General features: G+C 48.0%; 1 protein-coding gene across 4 annotated transcripts; it reads right to left on the bottom strand.

The window, feature by feature from the left end:
* Positions 1-1753: 1753 nt before the first annotated feature.
* Positions 1754-13302, bottom strand: TMEM150B (transmembrane protein 150B). Of its 4 annotated transcripts, none has more exons than XM_077315052.1 (7): positions 12791-13302; positions 6371-6448; positions 5506-5565; positions 4651-4718; positions 4086-4213; positions 3721-3898; positions 1754-2806 (listed from the first exon to the last, which is right to left on the bottom strand). In XM_077315052.1, the coding sequence occupies exons 1-7, from the start codon at positions 12862-12864 to the stop codon at positions 2607-2609; spliced, it is 786 nt and encodes a 261-aa protein (XP_077171167.1). In that variant the 5' UTR covers positions 12865-13302; the 3' UTR covers positions 1754-2606. The 4 variants fall into 4 exon arrangements, with proteins under 4 accessions (XP_077171167.1, XP_077171171.1, XP_077171170.1 ...); XM_077315056.1 differs by lacking the exon at positions 12791-13302 and adding an exon at positions 7025-7089; XM_077315055.1 differs by lacking the exon at positions 12791-13302 and adding an exon at positions 6683-6775.
* Between the last annotated feature and the right edge of the window lie 1218 nt (positions 13303-14520).

Raw genomic sequence — 14520 nt, 5'->3', positions numbered from 1 at the left:
GCCCCTGCCAGCATTTGCTGGCAGGGGCTCATGGGAATTGTAGTCCATGGACATCTGGAGGACCACAGGTTGACTACCCCTGTACTAAGCTACCGCCCTGAGTGAGCCTGTGGACATGGCACAGATCTGATAGGATGGATTTGCTGATGTTTGGGTAACAAAGACTGTTCCATGTGAATATTGTGTGTAGCTAGGGGTATTTCATGCCCTGTGGGTTTATGAGCATTACAGTGGGGTACGCAGTGTGGAAGAGAACATATGGGCTGTGTTTTCCAAGTGGACAACGACAGACAGCGCAAGAGGCCGGGCTTAGCTGTGGTGTACTTGTGAGGTGGAAGGAAATGCTGTGGGCAGATGCAAAATGTGGGTGTTCATCAATGTCCACATGCATTGAAGGGTATGGAATTTTTTGGGCTGACTCATGAATTCTGGCTCGTGTCTTTAGCCCATACTCCTCGGCTAAGATCAGTCTTTCGTGGAACCCTGGGGTTTCCTGGTGGCCCTGGAAGGGTTTCTCCAATTGGGTGGGAGTTAATTAATTTTTATATATCTTTAATTAAAAAAAAAGATTATTGGGATATAACAATATATGGTCATGCCAACCTGCCTCCGGCCCTCCCAAAATGGCCAGTGATGAGGCTGGAGGGGGGTGAGAAGGGAAGGGACCCCAGCCAAACAGATTCTTGCCCGCCTGTTGATGTCACATCTGGTAGGAGTGTCTGAGTGATGTCACTTCTGGTGATATGGGACTTCCGGGGGCGTGGCAGCAAGGGCTGGCCTGCTGACATCACTTCCTGGGTTTCTCGAAGCCTGAAGACAGTTTCAAGGATTTCTCAAGAGTAAAAAATGTTGGAAATGGCTGATCCAGATAAAAGATCCAGAGAGCGGAAAGAACCCCATAATTCCTTTCTGTCCAAATGTCACCTGACTGCCCCCTTCCTCCGAGAATAGGATCAGAAAAACAGACAATGTTCCCACGCATGAAATAGGATCAATGGGACCTACGTAGGAGCATACACACAGCGAAAGAAGGGGTGGAGGGGGTAATGTTTTTTTTTTCTCTCCTTGTCCCAAATTCTCCTCCCCCACCCCAAGCACAGCCGCCAACTGATTTCAGGCTGCCCATCCCCTACACTTTCTGAAATACGCAGGCCCTCTGTCTTCCCACACTCCGCAAAACACATGTCAACAAACACCGGAGAATTACCGCGCCAGAAGCTAGACTGCTGTCATATCATTCTCGCCGCACCAACTGTGTGGTTTCGTGGCCACGAAATACGCTCTTCAGTGGACAGAATTAGCAGATGGTGCGAAGCCAAGATTTCGAGTTTATTCATTCTCCTCCCACAAAGAAGAACGAGGGCGAGGGAAAGAGAAAAGAGATCGGGCAGGAAGAACCTGTAGCAAGAAAATTAGTTATAACCCAAAGGGGATAATTCTTGCCGTTTGGGGAGGATTCTGTTACAGCAGCACCAAAATAGGAAATTATAAGATGGTTTTTCATCTTGCATAGGGTAGTAAGTTTTCTTCTACCCTGGTCACGGTAGGGTGGGGAAAACAAGGACAACGTTGACTTTCTCACACAAAAGGAGGGACAACGGACGACAGTTTATGACAGGAAAGTATTTGGAGGCGTCCGTATAGAGCAGGGGTAGTCAAACTGCGGCCCTCCAGATGTCCATGGACTACAATTCCCAGGAGCCCCTGCCAGCGTTCGCTGGCAGGGGCTCCTGGGAATTGTAGTCCATGGACATCTGGAGGGCCGCAGTTTGACTACCCCTGCTATAGAGCAATATGCACACGAGTGAAAGATTTTTTCAGGTTTGGGCATTATTGTACTTTGAGCATTATTGCATGTGCATGTAGAGTGCTGTTCAACTGACGAGTACAGTCAGACCACAGCTGCGGTAACATGGCCCCAACTTCCATTCAACACAACCCAGCTTGTGGGGAAAGACCCTTGGTCCTCGCTTGGATCTCTTCCTCTCCTCTCATACTTTTTGGACAGAGTAGATGGAGAGAGAGAAGCTTTATATCCACCTACACCGCAAAGGGTTCTTTCCAGAGCCATCCATGAGGTAGAAAAGCAAGAATAGGCCATATTGGCGGAAGGAGACATCGAATGGCAACACACACACGGAAGACTCATCACGGGGATCCTTCCGCTGGCCTATAGCTCATTCAATGGGATGGGCGCGCTTGAGATAAAAAACTAGGGCTGTTTTGCTGCCAGCAGGAGGAAGGTTGCTAGGGACACAATAAAACCGACACGTAAAAAATATTATTTTTCAGAAAAGTAGCAGGAAGAAATGGCGGGTGGATCCATTGGAGAGGAGGACTACTCAATAGCCCCAAGGGATTTTATAAAGGAAATCCATCGTTCTGTTCAGAAGCAGAGATTTGGTCAGACAGGAGGAGTCACAGATGAGGAGGCTGTCCAAACAGGCAAAACCTAGGCTGTCCACTGGGGGTCCGGTGCCCCCCCCCCCCCCAAGAAGCACGGCTTTGCCTGCCGAAGAAAGGACGTGGTAGGGAATAATCAATCCCACCAGCCAAGTCGGCACGGAGGTCCATCTGAGCAGAGAGGTTCACGACATCCCTTGCTATCAAAGCGGGAGAGTCTGAGTCGACGCCTGAATGTCCAGGTTTTCTCGATTGGCCGTGCAATACTGTACGTGGACCGAGCAGGAGCCCACGTGCCAGAAATCCACAGCAAACAGGCCGAAGAGCAGGAACAGGTCCATGGCCAGGCCCCATTCGCAGTAGGCCGACTCGGAGTCCAGTCCCAGACTGAAGAGCACACACGCTGTGGAGGAGGAGTTAAGGACGGGAACCACGGCATGTCAATCTAAAATAGGTGGTAGTGGGGCAGGAGCCTAGCCGTTGAAATGCTTAATGTTAGTCCGTAGGACGTGAAATGCTTTCCCAGTTCAGCACAGGGTCTGGAATACACCCCCGGTCGCTCCAAGCTCACCGTGTTCCTAGAGAAGAACTTGTGAGCAGCAGCCAAGAACTGAAGCTGCCAACTTCTGGGGAGTAATGCACCTGTTTTCTCCAGGGGAACTGATCTCTTTCGTCTAGAGTTCGGTGGCGAGTTCTGGAGTTAGGCGACCTTACCGAAACCTGTCCTCCCAGCCCTCAACTCCCGTCCCCAATTGCCAAAGTGAAAAAGAGCTGGGTTTTTTTACATCCCACTCTTGACTACCCAAAGGAGTCCCAAAGTGGCTTACAGACACCACTTATGAGGTAGGTGGGGCTGAGAGAGCGCTGGCAGAACTGTTCTGTGAGAACACCCCTAAGAGCTGTGACTGGCCCAAGGTCACCCAGCTGGCTGCCTGTGGAGGAGGAGGAGTTGGCGGATCAAGCTCCGCTCTCCAGATTCGAATCTGCTGCTGTTAACCACTACCCCAACGCTGGCTACACCTAGGGATGCCAGTCTCCAGGTGGGACCTGGAGATCCCCTGGAATTTTAGCTCATCTCCAGACAAAAGTAGTCAGTTTCCTTGGCCGCTTTGGAGGGTGGACTCCGTAGCTTTATACTCCGCTCCCTCCCCAAATCCTGCCAACTCCCAGCACCAACCCCAAAATCTCCAGGTATTTTTACAACCCAGAGCTGGCTACCCTAGCTAGATCAGGCCTCCTCTCTCTCTCTCTCTCTCTCTCTCTCTCTCACACACACACACACACACACACACGGTCTTCATGATGTGTTCAGGATACTGGCAACGAGCAGGGCAGTGCCACAAGCACAGAGGCCGAACCGGAGAGGCCCAATCCACGCTCCTCCATGTCGCAGCTTTACCCGATAGGTCAGGACGGCCTGGATCCAGAAATAAACCATGCCCACCACAAAGGCCAAGGAGGCCCCCAAGATATGAGTTTCCAGCTGGTTATATTGCTGCAGTGATAAAGACAATGGAATCCAAAGAGAAAAGGCCGGTAACAAAGGCCAAGAGTCGTAGTCGTAAAATAACGATAATTAATAATAGGTTGTCACAATAACCTCCCAGCTCCCTCCCAGATCCGCAGTACCCATAACCTCTTGCACGACTGGGTATTCCTGTAATTGTGTATTCTGCTCTTACCTGAAAGTTGCCCACCATAGATGAGCCAAGAGCGCAAAGCAAGCCGGAAATGAGCCCTGCTAGATTTAAACGGGAGTTGCAGCCATAATCCCTCATCTGCTGGTATTTCAGGCAGCAGATCAACACGCCTGGGAGAGACAGAAGGCCAAGATGAAATGCAGGATCAGAGAATCATAGAGTTGGAAGGGACCTCATGGGTCATCTAGTCCAACCCCCCGCACTATGCAGGACACTCACATCCCACTCCTGTCCTTAAATTACATGGTTGCCAGCTCCGGGATGAGAAATACCTGGAGATTTTGGGAGTGGAGCTGAGAATGGGTGGGATTTGGGGCAGGGAAGGACCTCTGGAGGAGGATGCTAGGGAGTTCCCCCCCCCTCCAAAGCAGCCACTTTCTCCAGGGGAACTGATCTCTGGAGCCTGGAGATGAGCTATGATGCCAGGATCTCTAACCTGGAGGCTGGCATCCTTGGAGCAGAAAATCGGGGTGGGGTGGAGCACATGGAAATGCCACAGTTCCTGATGGGATTACTCCCATGCCAGCTGGTCAGAAAGCAGACTTACCTAAAAAGGCTCCTATATTTAGAACTTGACCGAAAATGCAGCTTTGTGGGGGGTAGGACCCGCATGTGCTGGACAGAGAGAGAGAGACACACACACAACGGTTCATGCAAATAGGTAAATAAATAAATAACCCCAGCAACAACCCAAAACTTCAAGCATGCATCTTTCCCCCTTTACCCGCTCAAAGGCTTTTACAAACAAGTAAGTCGTGACGTGAGGACATAACTCATCCCGGGGACGAAAAATAGAAGCACGCTTGCTAGGAAAGAGACAGGGGCAACCACATAAGAGAGCCTGCTCTTGGATGGAAATGGATCGCAGGGATTAGAAACCCAGAGCAGTGCCTCTTAAAGATGACCTTAAAGCCAGGAAAGATCATAGCAAAGTCTCACTAAACTGTGCCCAGACCTGGATGCTTAGGGTTGCCACCCTCCAGGCGGTACCTGGAAATCTCCCACTGCTCTAATTGCTCTCCAGGATGCAAAGATCCGTTCCTCTGGAGGAAACGGCTGATTCGGAGGGTGGACTCCGTGGCATTATACCCTGTCGAAATCCCTCCCTTCCCCAAAGCCCGCCCTCTCCGGGCTCCACCCCCCAAATCTACAGGTATTTCCCAGCCCTGATCCAGCAAATCTACCCAGGCTAGCTTGATCTCATCAGATCTCAGAAGCTAAGCAGGATGATTATGGGAGACCACCAGAAAGCCAAGGGTCTCTAGGCAGACAACAACAAGCCACCTCTTGTGTTAAAAGCCCGACACAGGGGTGGCCAAATGGTGGCTTTCCAGATGTCCACGGACTACAGTTCCCATGAGCCCCTGGCAGCCTGCTGGATCACTGGATACCACAAACCCACCTGATGTATGGAAAGCTTTCTGTGATGTTGACGGAGCCATTTGCAACTGCCATGACGTACCTGAAGGAGAAGAAGTCACAGGAGACAGCTTTAAAAAGAGTAAGGTGTGCTTAACAGTTGTGTGTTATCTGCTTTCTAGAGGTTTAAGGTGTTCTTTTCACAGGGATATAAGTCGAGCTGGCAGGCACACAGCCTGCTTCCAACATGCGGAATTTATAGAGCACTTCAGAGAGTTCTAAGCTGTTTACACCCATGTTTCTTTACAACGACCCTGTAAGGTAGGCCAGGATGATCAGCTCGGAATTAACAGATTTGGGCTGAAAGCGAATGGTTTGCCTCAGGCCGCTGAATGAGTTTACAGCTGCGGAGGGCGAGGTGAAGAATGAGCACCTTCAGATTCTTGTTTTGTTAAAACTAATCGTTCGCATGCGATGAAAGAGAGTGGATAAACACAAATAACATAATTCATTCAGACAAAGTTTGATTCCTGTTGCAAAAAAGACCAGCCCCATTTTATTCTGCCTGTAGGTCCAGCACGCACGTACACTGGGCTGAAATTTTGTTTTGCTGCTTCCGACCAGCCCAGCTACCGACCTGACTAATTCATTCGAATCTTTGCACTTTTAAAAATATCAGACGGTTGCCCATCCAGCAAGGTCAATGCTGACAATGCCCATCTCCACTCCCTGGGCAGACACACCCACCTGTACCTGGCGAATTTCTCCTCCAGGGGAAATTTAGGCCAAACTACATTGCACGTGACTCCTGAATCTGAGCTGACGCATCCCGTTTTTCAGGATCCGGCCCAACCCGTCCCCAAAAGCCCCCTTCAACGCCAGCCGGTCCTCTTCTTTGAATTACTCACACGACCCAGAAGCCGACACTGCCCCCTACAGCTAGGAGCACCGGAAGGAAAGCCCAGACCCACATGGTGGCAGGAGACCTGGAGACAAAAAAGAGACGGAGAGCATCAAAAAGAGGCTTGTAGAGCAGGAATCTGGAGTCCTTTGCATAAACAGGAGTGGGGGGAGAAGTCAAGAAGCCACTAGATCTGTGCTTTCTAATGTTCCTCTTTTTTTTGGGGGGGGGGGGGTTGGTCAAATAGAATCCCAACAGCCTGCATTATCTGGAAAGTGGATAATATTTGCAGTCAACTGGAGGCAGGATTCTCGGGCACCTTAATCAGGCTTGCAAACCAGGCGATGAAGGAACTCCGCTGGGTCTACCTGTTCTCAAAGGCAGGGCCCCATCCCTCCAGAAAAGTTCTCCCTTGATAATAAAGCCAGTTCCCCTAAGGGGATACATATAACCTCGTGGCCACACCTCCCATTCAGCCAGCGCCCATCGAGGAAAAGCTCCTGTGAAGAATCAAAACAAAAGGACGCCTTTCTGGTACAGAGGGGGATCTGGCAGGGGGAGAAACGTGGACAGACTTTACTCCACAGCATGTGGAAACCGGCTCTGGGTTTTCTAGTTCCTCCTCTGCCTTTAGTGTGATTCTGCATAGAACCTTCCTTACCTGGGGATTATCTGCCCAGACGTTCAGGAACTTACTGTCCTCTCCAGTGGGCAGAAAGAATCACGTCCCGGCAGTGCTTTTTCATCGCCCCGCCCCAACTCTGACACCGGGCAAAGGGCAGGATGATGGGGCGATGGCTGGGTGACTTTTGTTCCCAAGGAGCACCGGCCCCATTGCCCCCGTGCCCTAGATAAACCCTTCAGTGGTGAATTTGACATGCTTGGGTAATGTCGAACGTGCCGTCCTAAGAGCCAGGAAGCCTGGATTCTCCGTACGGAGATGTGGGGAAACAGGCTAAAGAAGGAGGCATGGGGCTGATACTTGGGATGCCAGCCTCCAGGCGGGACCTGGGGATCCCCCAGAATTACAGCTCATCTCCAAACTACAGAGATCGGTTACCCTGGAGAAAAGGGTTGCCTCGGAGGGTGGATTCCACAGCATTATACTCCACTAAGGACCCTCCCAGCCCCAAATCTTGCCCACTCCTGGTTCCACCCCCCAAAATCTCCAGGTGTATCCTGTGTCGTCTTTTAGTGGGTTCCTTGAAGAAAATTAATTTTTTGCTGCGTGGATGAGAAGCGATTGAGGAATGAAATATTAAGTAGTAAAGACCTTGCATTTATTGTGATGGTAGTCAAGATATTGTTGGCTATTCTAAATCATGCTTGTGATTTCATGAATTCTGTAACTCTTTAAAGGTCTAATCATTTTCTATGTTGACTTATATATGCCAATAAACGTATTCTGATTTTGATTCTCCAGGTATGTCTCAACCCGGAGCTGGCAACCCAAGGAGGGAAGGAAGGAAGGAAGGAAGGAAGGAAGGAAGGAAAACAGACAGAATTACACTACTTGGAATAGACACAATGGATACACTCCTACCAAAACATATAAAAACTAGCAGAAATTGAGTATTTGGGGGAGGAAAAGTGGCTTGGTTTAGCCTGATCTCATCAGAGATGGAAAGCAGGGTCGGTATTTGGAAGACAGACCACCAAGGAAGGCTCTGCAGGGGAAGGCAATGGTCAGCCACCTCTGCTTCTCGCTTGAAAGCCCCCTGGCTGGGGATGCCATGAGTCAGCCAAGACTTGATGCCTCTGCACACTCCCAGTTTTGGCCTGCCTAGTACTAACTAGATCCTTAAAGTAAAGACAAAGCCAGAGATAAATGTTGGGGGCTGTATTAAGCAAAAAATAAGTCACTAGATTCAAGTTGGGCCCTGTTACCAAAGAGCTGCAGGGCCTGGATGATCCTTTCACCACCTCGAATAAGCAAAGCTTCATCACTGTATTCCAAGTCTAGCACCCCCCCCTCCCTTGGAGGTCTGATGCCCTGTCCAAGATGTCCTATCCCTGCACTTTAAAATGTCCTATCATTGCACTCTGTCGCAGATTGCAAATGTTTTTCATGCTTGGCTTCCTCTGTTCCTCTCCCTACGTCTTCTGTTTTGTTGTTTACGTCCCACAGCTGGCCTAAAGACGACTTTGGGCAATTGGAACCTCATTTTAAAAGACCGGGGCTGGCCGGCCTGTGGATGAAAGAGGACGTGTGGCTAGAATTCCCAGGCTGGTTTAGACGGACAGTCCGCGATTCCCACGAGGATTTCTTGCGGAGGAAAACTCCAGGTAAGTTTTTGACAAAGGAAACTTCGACTCTTGAAAATTCATAGCCTGGAAATCTACGATGTGGCTGGACTCAAGGGCGGAACAACCTAGCAAGCCTTCTGTAACTATCTCCTCAGGGGAAAGAATGGGAATTTTAAAATGCAGTTTCCGTTTTAATCACTAGAAGGCAGCCTTGGCGCTCTGGCTGGGGAAGTCACATTTCAGCAGGTCCAGCAAAGTGGTTTTTAAATGCATGAAATGCTCATGCCGGCGAAGGCCATGTGATCTGCATTTTTTAAATTAATGCTTTGCAATGAAAACGAGAAAAACGAAACGTTCTACTGCGCTCTGGCTATACCTAATCTTCCTATTGATGCAACTATAGTTGTGGTTATTATAACATATCATCAAGGCTCTGCACTTGATTTTTAACCTAATATTTAGGATCAAGATTTCAGAACATAAAGCCTTGATCTGGGTGGCCCAGGATACCCAAACCTCATCAGAGCTCTGGAGCTAAGCAGGGTTGGCCCTGCTTAGTTCTCGGATGGGAGACCCCCAAGAAGGCCCAGGATAATTTGGCTGCGACCAGATGCCACTTCCCACCACCAAAGCAAACCCGTGAGAGCCAGTGTGGGATAATGGTTAGAGCAGGCTTCCTCAACCAAGATGTCAAGAAACCCTGGGGTTTCTTGGTGGGAGTTCCTATTCAGCAACCCTGGGGTTTCTTGGTGGGAAGAGTTTCCCAAATGGGAGGGAGTTAATTCTTTAAACATATATTTAAATTTGTTAAACATTTATTGGGTGATACGACCGTATATGGGCCTGGAGGGAGTAGGAAGGAGAGGGGCCCCAGGTGGGCATGTCCACAGCTCTGCTTCCCAACCCTCTTCTGCACGATGGTAGAATGTTTCCAGGATTTCTCAACATGTAAAAAGTTGAGCAAGGCTGGGTTAGAATGTCATCTTCACTTGGGACCCCCACTGGTTTAGCTGTGAAGTTTCCCATGGATGCAGCCAGGGGCTTTCTCAGCCTGAAATCTACCGGCAGCGCCCAGATCCACTGATACAAGGGTTAGTTGTGCTCTGGAATGAGCTAGCTGTACTGGGACCAAGATGCTCTAATACAGGGGTAGTCAACCTGTGGTCCTCCAGATGTCCATGGACTACAATTCCCATGAGCCCCGACAACAAATGCTGGCAGGGCTCATGGAAATTGTAGTCCATGGACATCTGGAGGACCACAGGTTGACTACCTCTGCATATGATATGCATATGAATTCCTATTCAGCATATTTTACACTCTGTGAGGCTGGGAACAGGTGGGTCATTCAAGGTAGCGATTGTTCCTTGTGATTTATGCATGTCTTCCTGCTTTGCTCCTTCACCAACTGGCCTGTTTCACTCCCACTCTGATAGGATCATTTACCCTTTGGACGGGCTCTTGTCTTCTTCTCCATCACAAAGGCCGCAAGCTTATCTCTGGAACTTACTGCGCAATTACTTTCCTCCCTCCTTCCCCCACTCTGCAACTACACCAAGCTGGCTCTCTATAAAGACACTGCTTAAGAACCCACCTAATTCCCCACCAACTGAACATCGATCAACTCTCCCGGGAGACTTTAGTATAATTTTAATAATTTAAAAACTTAATTCATGTAATTGTCTAATGTTGTTATATAGCTATTATAGTGTATTCTGTTTTTTATCTGATGTTACTTGCCCAGAGTCAACCAAAGATTTCAGGCTATACACCTAAACTTATTATTACTATTATTAACAAAGAGAGTGCGTGTTTTTTGGTCATGTTTAACACCTGTCTATCCTGGTGGAATACAAGTTCAGCCTACAGCTCCTCAGGGACACTGAGCAACAAGACTTTGATAGGAATCTAGGAATGCTGAACGGAGGCCTCTGGAGTTAATCACGTCCTGTTTCAGGGCTGCCCCAGGGAAAGGGATGCTGTGTTTTTTTTTTTACAGCCAGCGGATCAAAAGAGGGCTGTGGCATGTTTTATTAGGCACGAAGCTGACTGCGTGTGTGATTTTGTGCTAACTAGTCTAGTCTTTGGGTCAGGATGAAATCCTCAGGACAAAAATGAGCCAAGTTATATTTGAAACGGGGCTTTGCTATTCCACCTGCTCTTCCAACAAGGAGGGGACTTGGATCAGTTTGGAATCATCCCTCTATCCCTCCCTCCCTCCCTAACTCCCTCCATCTATCATAGAACATATATAAAAGAGTCTTTCTCCAAGATTTCCCCATTCAGTTCCACCGTCAGCCTCTCCCTCTGCAGTAAAGTTCCCAACTGACCAAGAAGAGAAAAATCTAAATGCCTTGCATCTCTGTCAAGTTTAAAGTACAGAAATCAGCTGCCGAAGGCTTTAATAGAATGGAGAATGGCGAATTCGTCACAGGGGGACAATTATGTAGGACAACTTTCCCCAATATTGGGGTGAATTGGTCACTAGGTGACAATTATGTAGGACTATGAATTAGTTACATATATATAGTCTATACGGCAGCGATCCCTGATATTGGGGTGAATTTGTCACAGGGTGACAAATATAGGACATGCCGTACAAGTATATAAGATAACGCTCCCTAATATTGGGGTGAATTAGTCACAGGGCGTCAGATATGTAGGACAACGGTCTCCAATACGGGGGCAAATTAATCCGAGGGGAACAGTTGCAGAGTAACAAGTAGGCGGCACAACACTCCCCAATACTGGCGTGAATTAGCAACAGGGGGACAGTTATGTAGGACAACGGGTCCCTGTATAAGGGTGAATTATATTCAGGGTGAGAATTACGTGGGACAATGGCTCCCAATCTTGGTCAGCCTGAGGGCAGTGTCAGAATTCTAATAATGAAGTCGGCATCACCTAAAATGCAGGTGGGGCACCAAAGCCAATCACAAAATACCAGAGAGCTGCAAGCCACAAATTCTGCATGATGGAGGCAACTATTTCCAACTGGGTAATCCCTGCAATCACCATCTTCTCCACTGGGGCGTTATTGTATTACTAGGGGCCAAGCCTGTTGCATTCAGGAATACAACAAGCACTAGAAAGGGTGGGGTGGAAGAACTCTGTGGATGGACTCTCCCTCCCTCCCGGAACCTGCATTAACAGCCTTAGATTGTATAAGCCAGTAATATGCGTAATTTTTAAAAGAAAGGGCCCTGCTTCTTACAGTCAGCAAGATTAAGGACCGGTGGATCCCAGAGGCACTGTTCATGGAAGCTCAGCTATCATTGCAAAGACGACAGAAGTATTTTCAGATTTCAGATCTGTGTACATAAATGAATATGGTTCCTGAAAGAGGGGAATTTTGCATAAGGGTGACACGTCCATGAAATAACTTGGTTCCCCTGCTGAGATCCTTAAAAAGAAAAAGCAACTCTGACACTGCAAGTTTTAGAGACTGTAATTCCTCCTTGGTGACTCTGATCCACAGATGTCAAATTCTTCCCATTCTGCATCTCAGAGTGCTCTTTTTTGGAGGAGAAGAGGTGCTTTTTGGTACCCCGCTTTTCACTACCTGAAAGAGTCCCAAAGTGGCTTAAAAACACGTTTCCCGTCCTCCTCCACAACGGACATCCTGTGAGGTAGGTGGGGTTGAGAGAGCTCTGAGAGAACTGTGACTGGCCCAAGGTCACCTAGCTGGTGGTAAGAGGAGGAGTGGGGAATCCAATCCTGTTCTCCAGATGAGAGACCGTCGCTCTTAACCACGACACCACGCTGGCTTTCGTTTCGTTTGAATCCCACCTTTCTCCCCAGTGGAGCAGTTTACTTCGTTCCTCTCCCCCATTTTACTCTCACAACCACCCTGTGAGGTAGGTTTGCCCGACAGTGTGTGACTTGTCCAAGGTCACCCAGTAAGCTTCCGTGGCAGAATGGAGACTTGATCCTGTGACTCCTAGATCCTGGTCTGACACCCTGATCACTAGACCACAGCGACTCAGTCACTTCTTTGTCTTCCCTAAAGACAAAACAGGGACAGAGTTCCTGTAGAAGTGGATATCAGAAAGCAAGGAAAATCCCTAGTAGATAGGGACCATTGGAATAGATGTCATTAGCATGCAGGAATTATTTGCTTTACATTATTTAGGCAAAGAGAAAGTCTTATATCCTGTTTATATTCCCAAAATTGACTTACCGGAAAGATGAGAGCTTGTGGTCACTGGATAGCCCTCCTTCCCCTTGAACCTCAGGGATTTCTTTGCATGGCATCTCCTGGGTTGTCAGGGATCCAAATCTAGCATTAGGTGCTTCTTTGGAGCTTCTGTGTTCATGCCCAGGATCTCACCTAGCTACTGAAGTTCTCTGGCCTTGGATTTCAAGTTAGCAAGGGATGTATCGGCCGCCCCTCCAGCATTCGAAAGCCAAGCCAAGGCAAAGAAACCCAGTGCATACCACAGCTGCCTGCATAGGGTGTGACCCATCTTTTTAGTTCCCAGTGATAAGAGATGCAACTGTTCTGTCCTCTTGTACTGCTGGGCTGGTCAATCTGTACCTGGTGGTCTGTATCTGGCCCAAAAAACTATTGCAAAGGTACAACATCTGGCTCCTTGTCTCACTGCTAGGGAGAATAGTTTTGAGAAACACACACGCAGATGCTCTTGGTTCCAAGGAGTTATTACTGACTCTCTGTGCCAGCAAAGGCCTTATTACTGGGCCACACCAGCCTTCTATAGAGCCCGAATAGGAGAGGGTGTCTCCAGATAGTTCTGGCCCCAGGGCATTCTCGGATGAATAGGGTCATAAACAAAAGAAAAGTCAGCCCTTGGTGGGAAAGTAGATTTGGAACAATTAGGGATCAAAGCAGACCCAGGGTTGTCTGCCTCCAGGTGGTACCTTGATATCTCTCCAAATTCTAATAGGATCTCCAGACAACAGAGATCAATTCCCTGGGGAACATAGCTAATTTGCAGGGTGAATTCTATGGCATTGTACTCTGGTCAGGTCCTTCTCCTCCCCAAACTGGCCTTTTCAGGTTGCATTCCTAAGTACAAGAAAATAAAAAAATAAAAATAAATCTCCATGAATTTCCCAACTCACAGCTGGCAATCCTAAGGTGCAGTCCAGATGCTAAAAGATCTGTCACTAGTGCATTTTTTCATACAACATAGAGGATGCATGAAGCCCCAAATTGGATCAAGAGCGGGTTGGTAGACCTGTCTCCTGAATTTATGATAGGTGAATTAGCAATTCTAGGAGATAAATAAGCAATGCAAGAAGGACAACAATCAAGATACTCCACCAGTGCATACGAAGAGAGTATTTGGTCAAAAATCTTAAGCAGAGACAGTTCCTAAAATTAATTAAAGGGATTTTTATTAAAACAAATAAAATGGTCCCAAACAACATACATAAAATTTAAGCTATGCACAACCATACAGATAAAAGTAAAGAGGTGATTGGGTGTGAAAGGAGTAGAATTCGGATCAGATAAAAATATATTTACCATCTGAGAACAGATGGGGCCGGAAGGAACAGCCCACCCACAAGCTGGGTTTCACGCCAAACAGGAAAACAGAGATGGCTCATTTCTGCTCCCTTTTTATAGCAAAACTTTGTACCTTGGGGGTTAGGGGCAGGGTCCAGAAGCCCTAAGCCTGATGCAATCAACTGGGCCATGTCAAAGAAGGTTCATTAACGGGTGAACCAGACTTTGATAAAGAAATTCTAATGGACCATTAGAAAGCCTATGGAACTGTTGAAAGACTCCAGGGGCAAGTCCTTGGGATGGCCCCATCTGTATTATTGGCTCCAGGTGTGGTAGACCCTTTGCTAATGGGATTTTGATCTGCCAGTAATTAAAGGACAGGATGAATTTGCCAGAAGGATTACTTCACCAGGAAAAGACATTAAGGTGAAACAATACAG

This window comes from Paroedura picta, chromosome 16 (assembly GCF_049243985.1).
Source record: "Paroedura picta isolate Pp20150507F chromosome 16, Ppicta_v3.0, whole genome shotgun sequence".
NCBI lineage: Eukaryota > Metazoa > Chordata > Lepidosauria > Squamata > Gekkonidae > Paroedura > Paroedura picta.
Note: the sequence above shows the minus strand (reverse complement) of the source record. Positions and strands in the feature narration are given on the sequence as shown.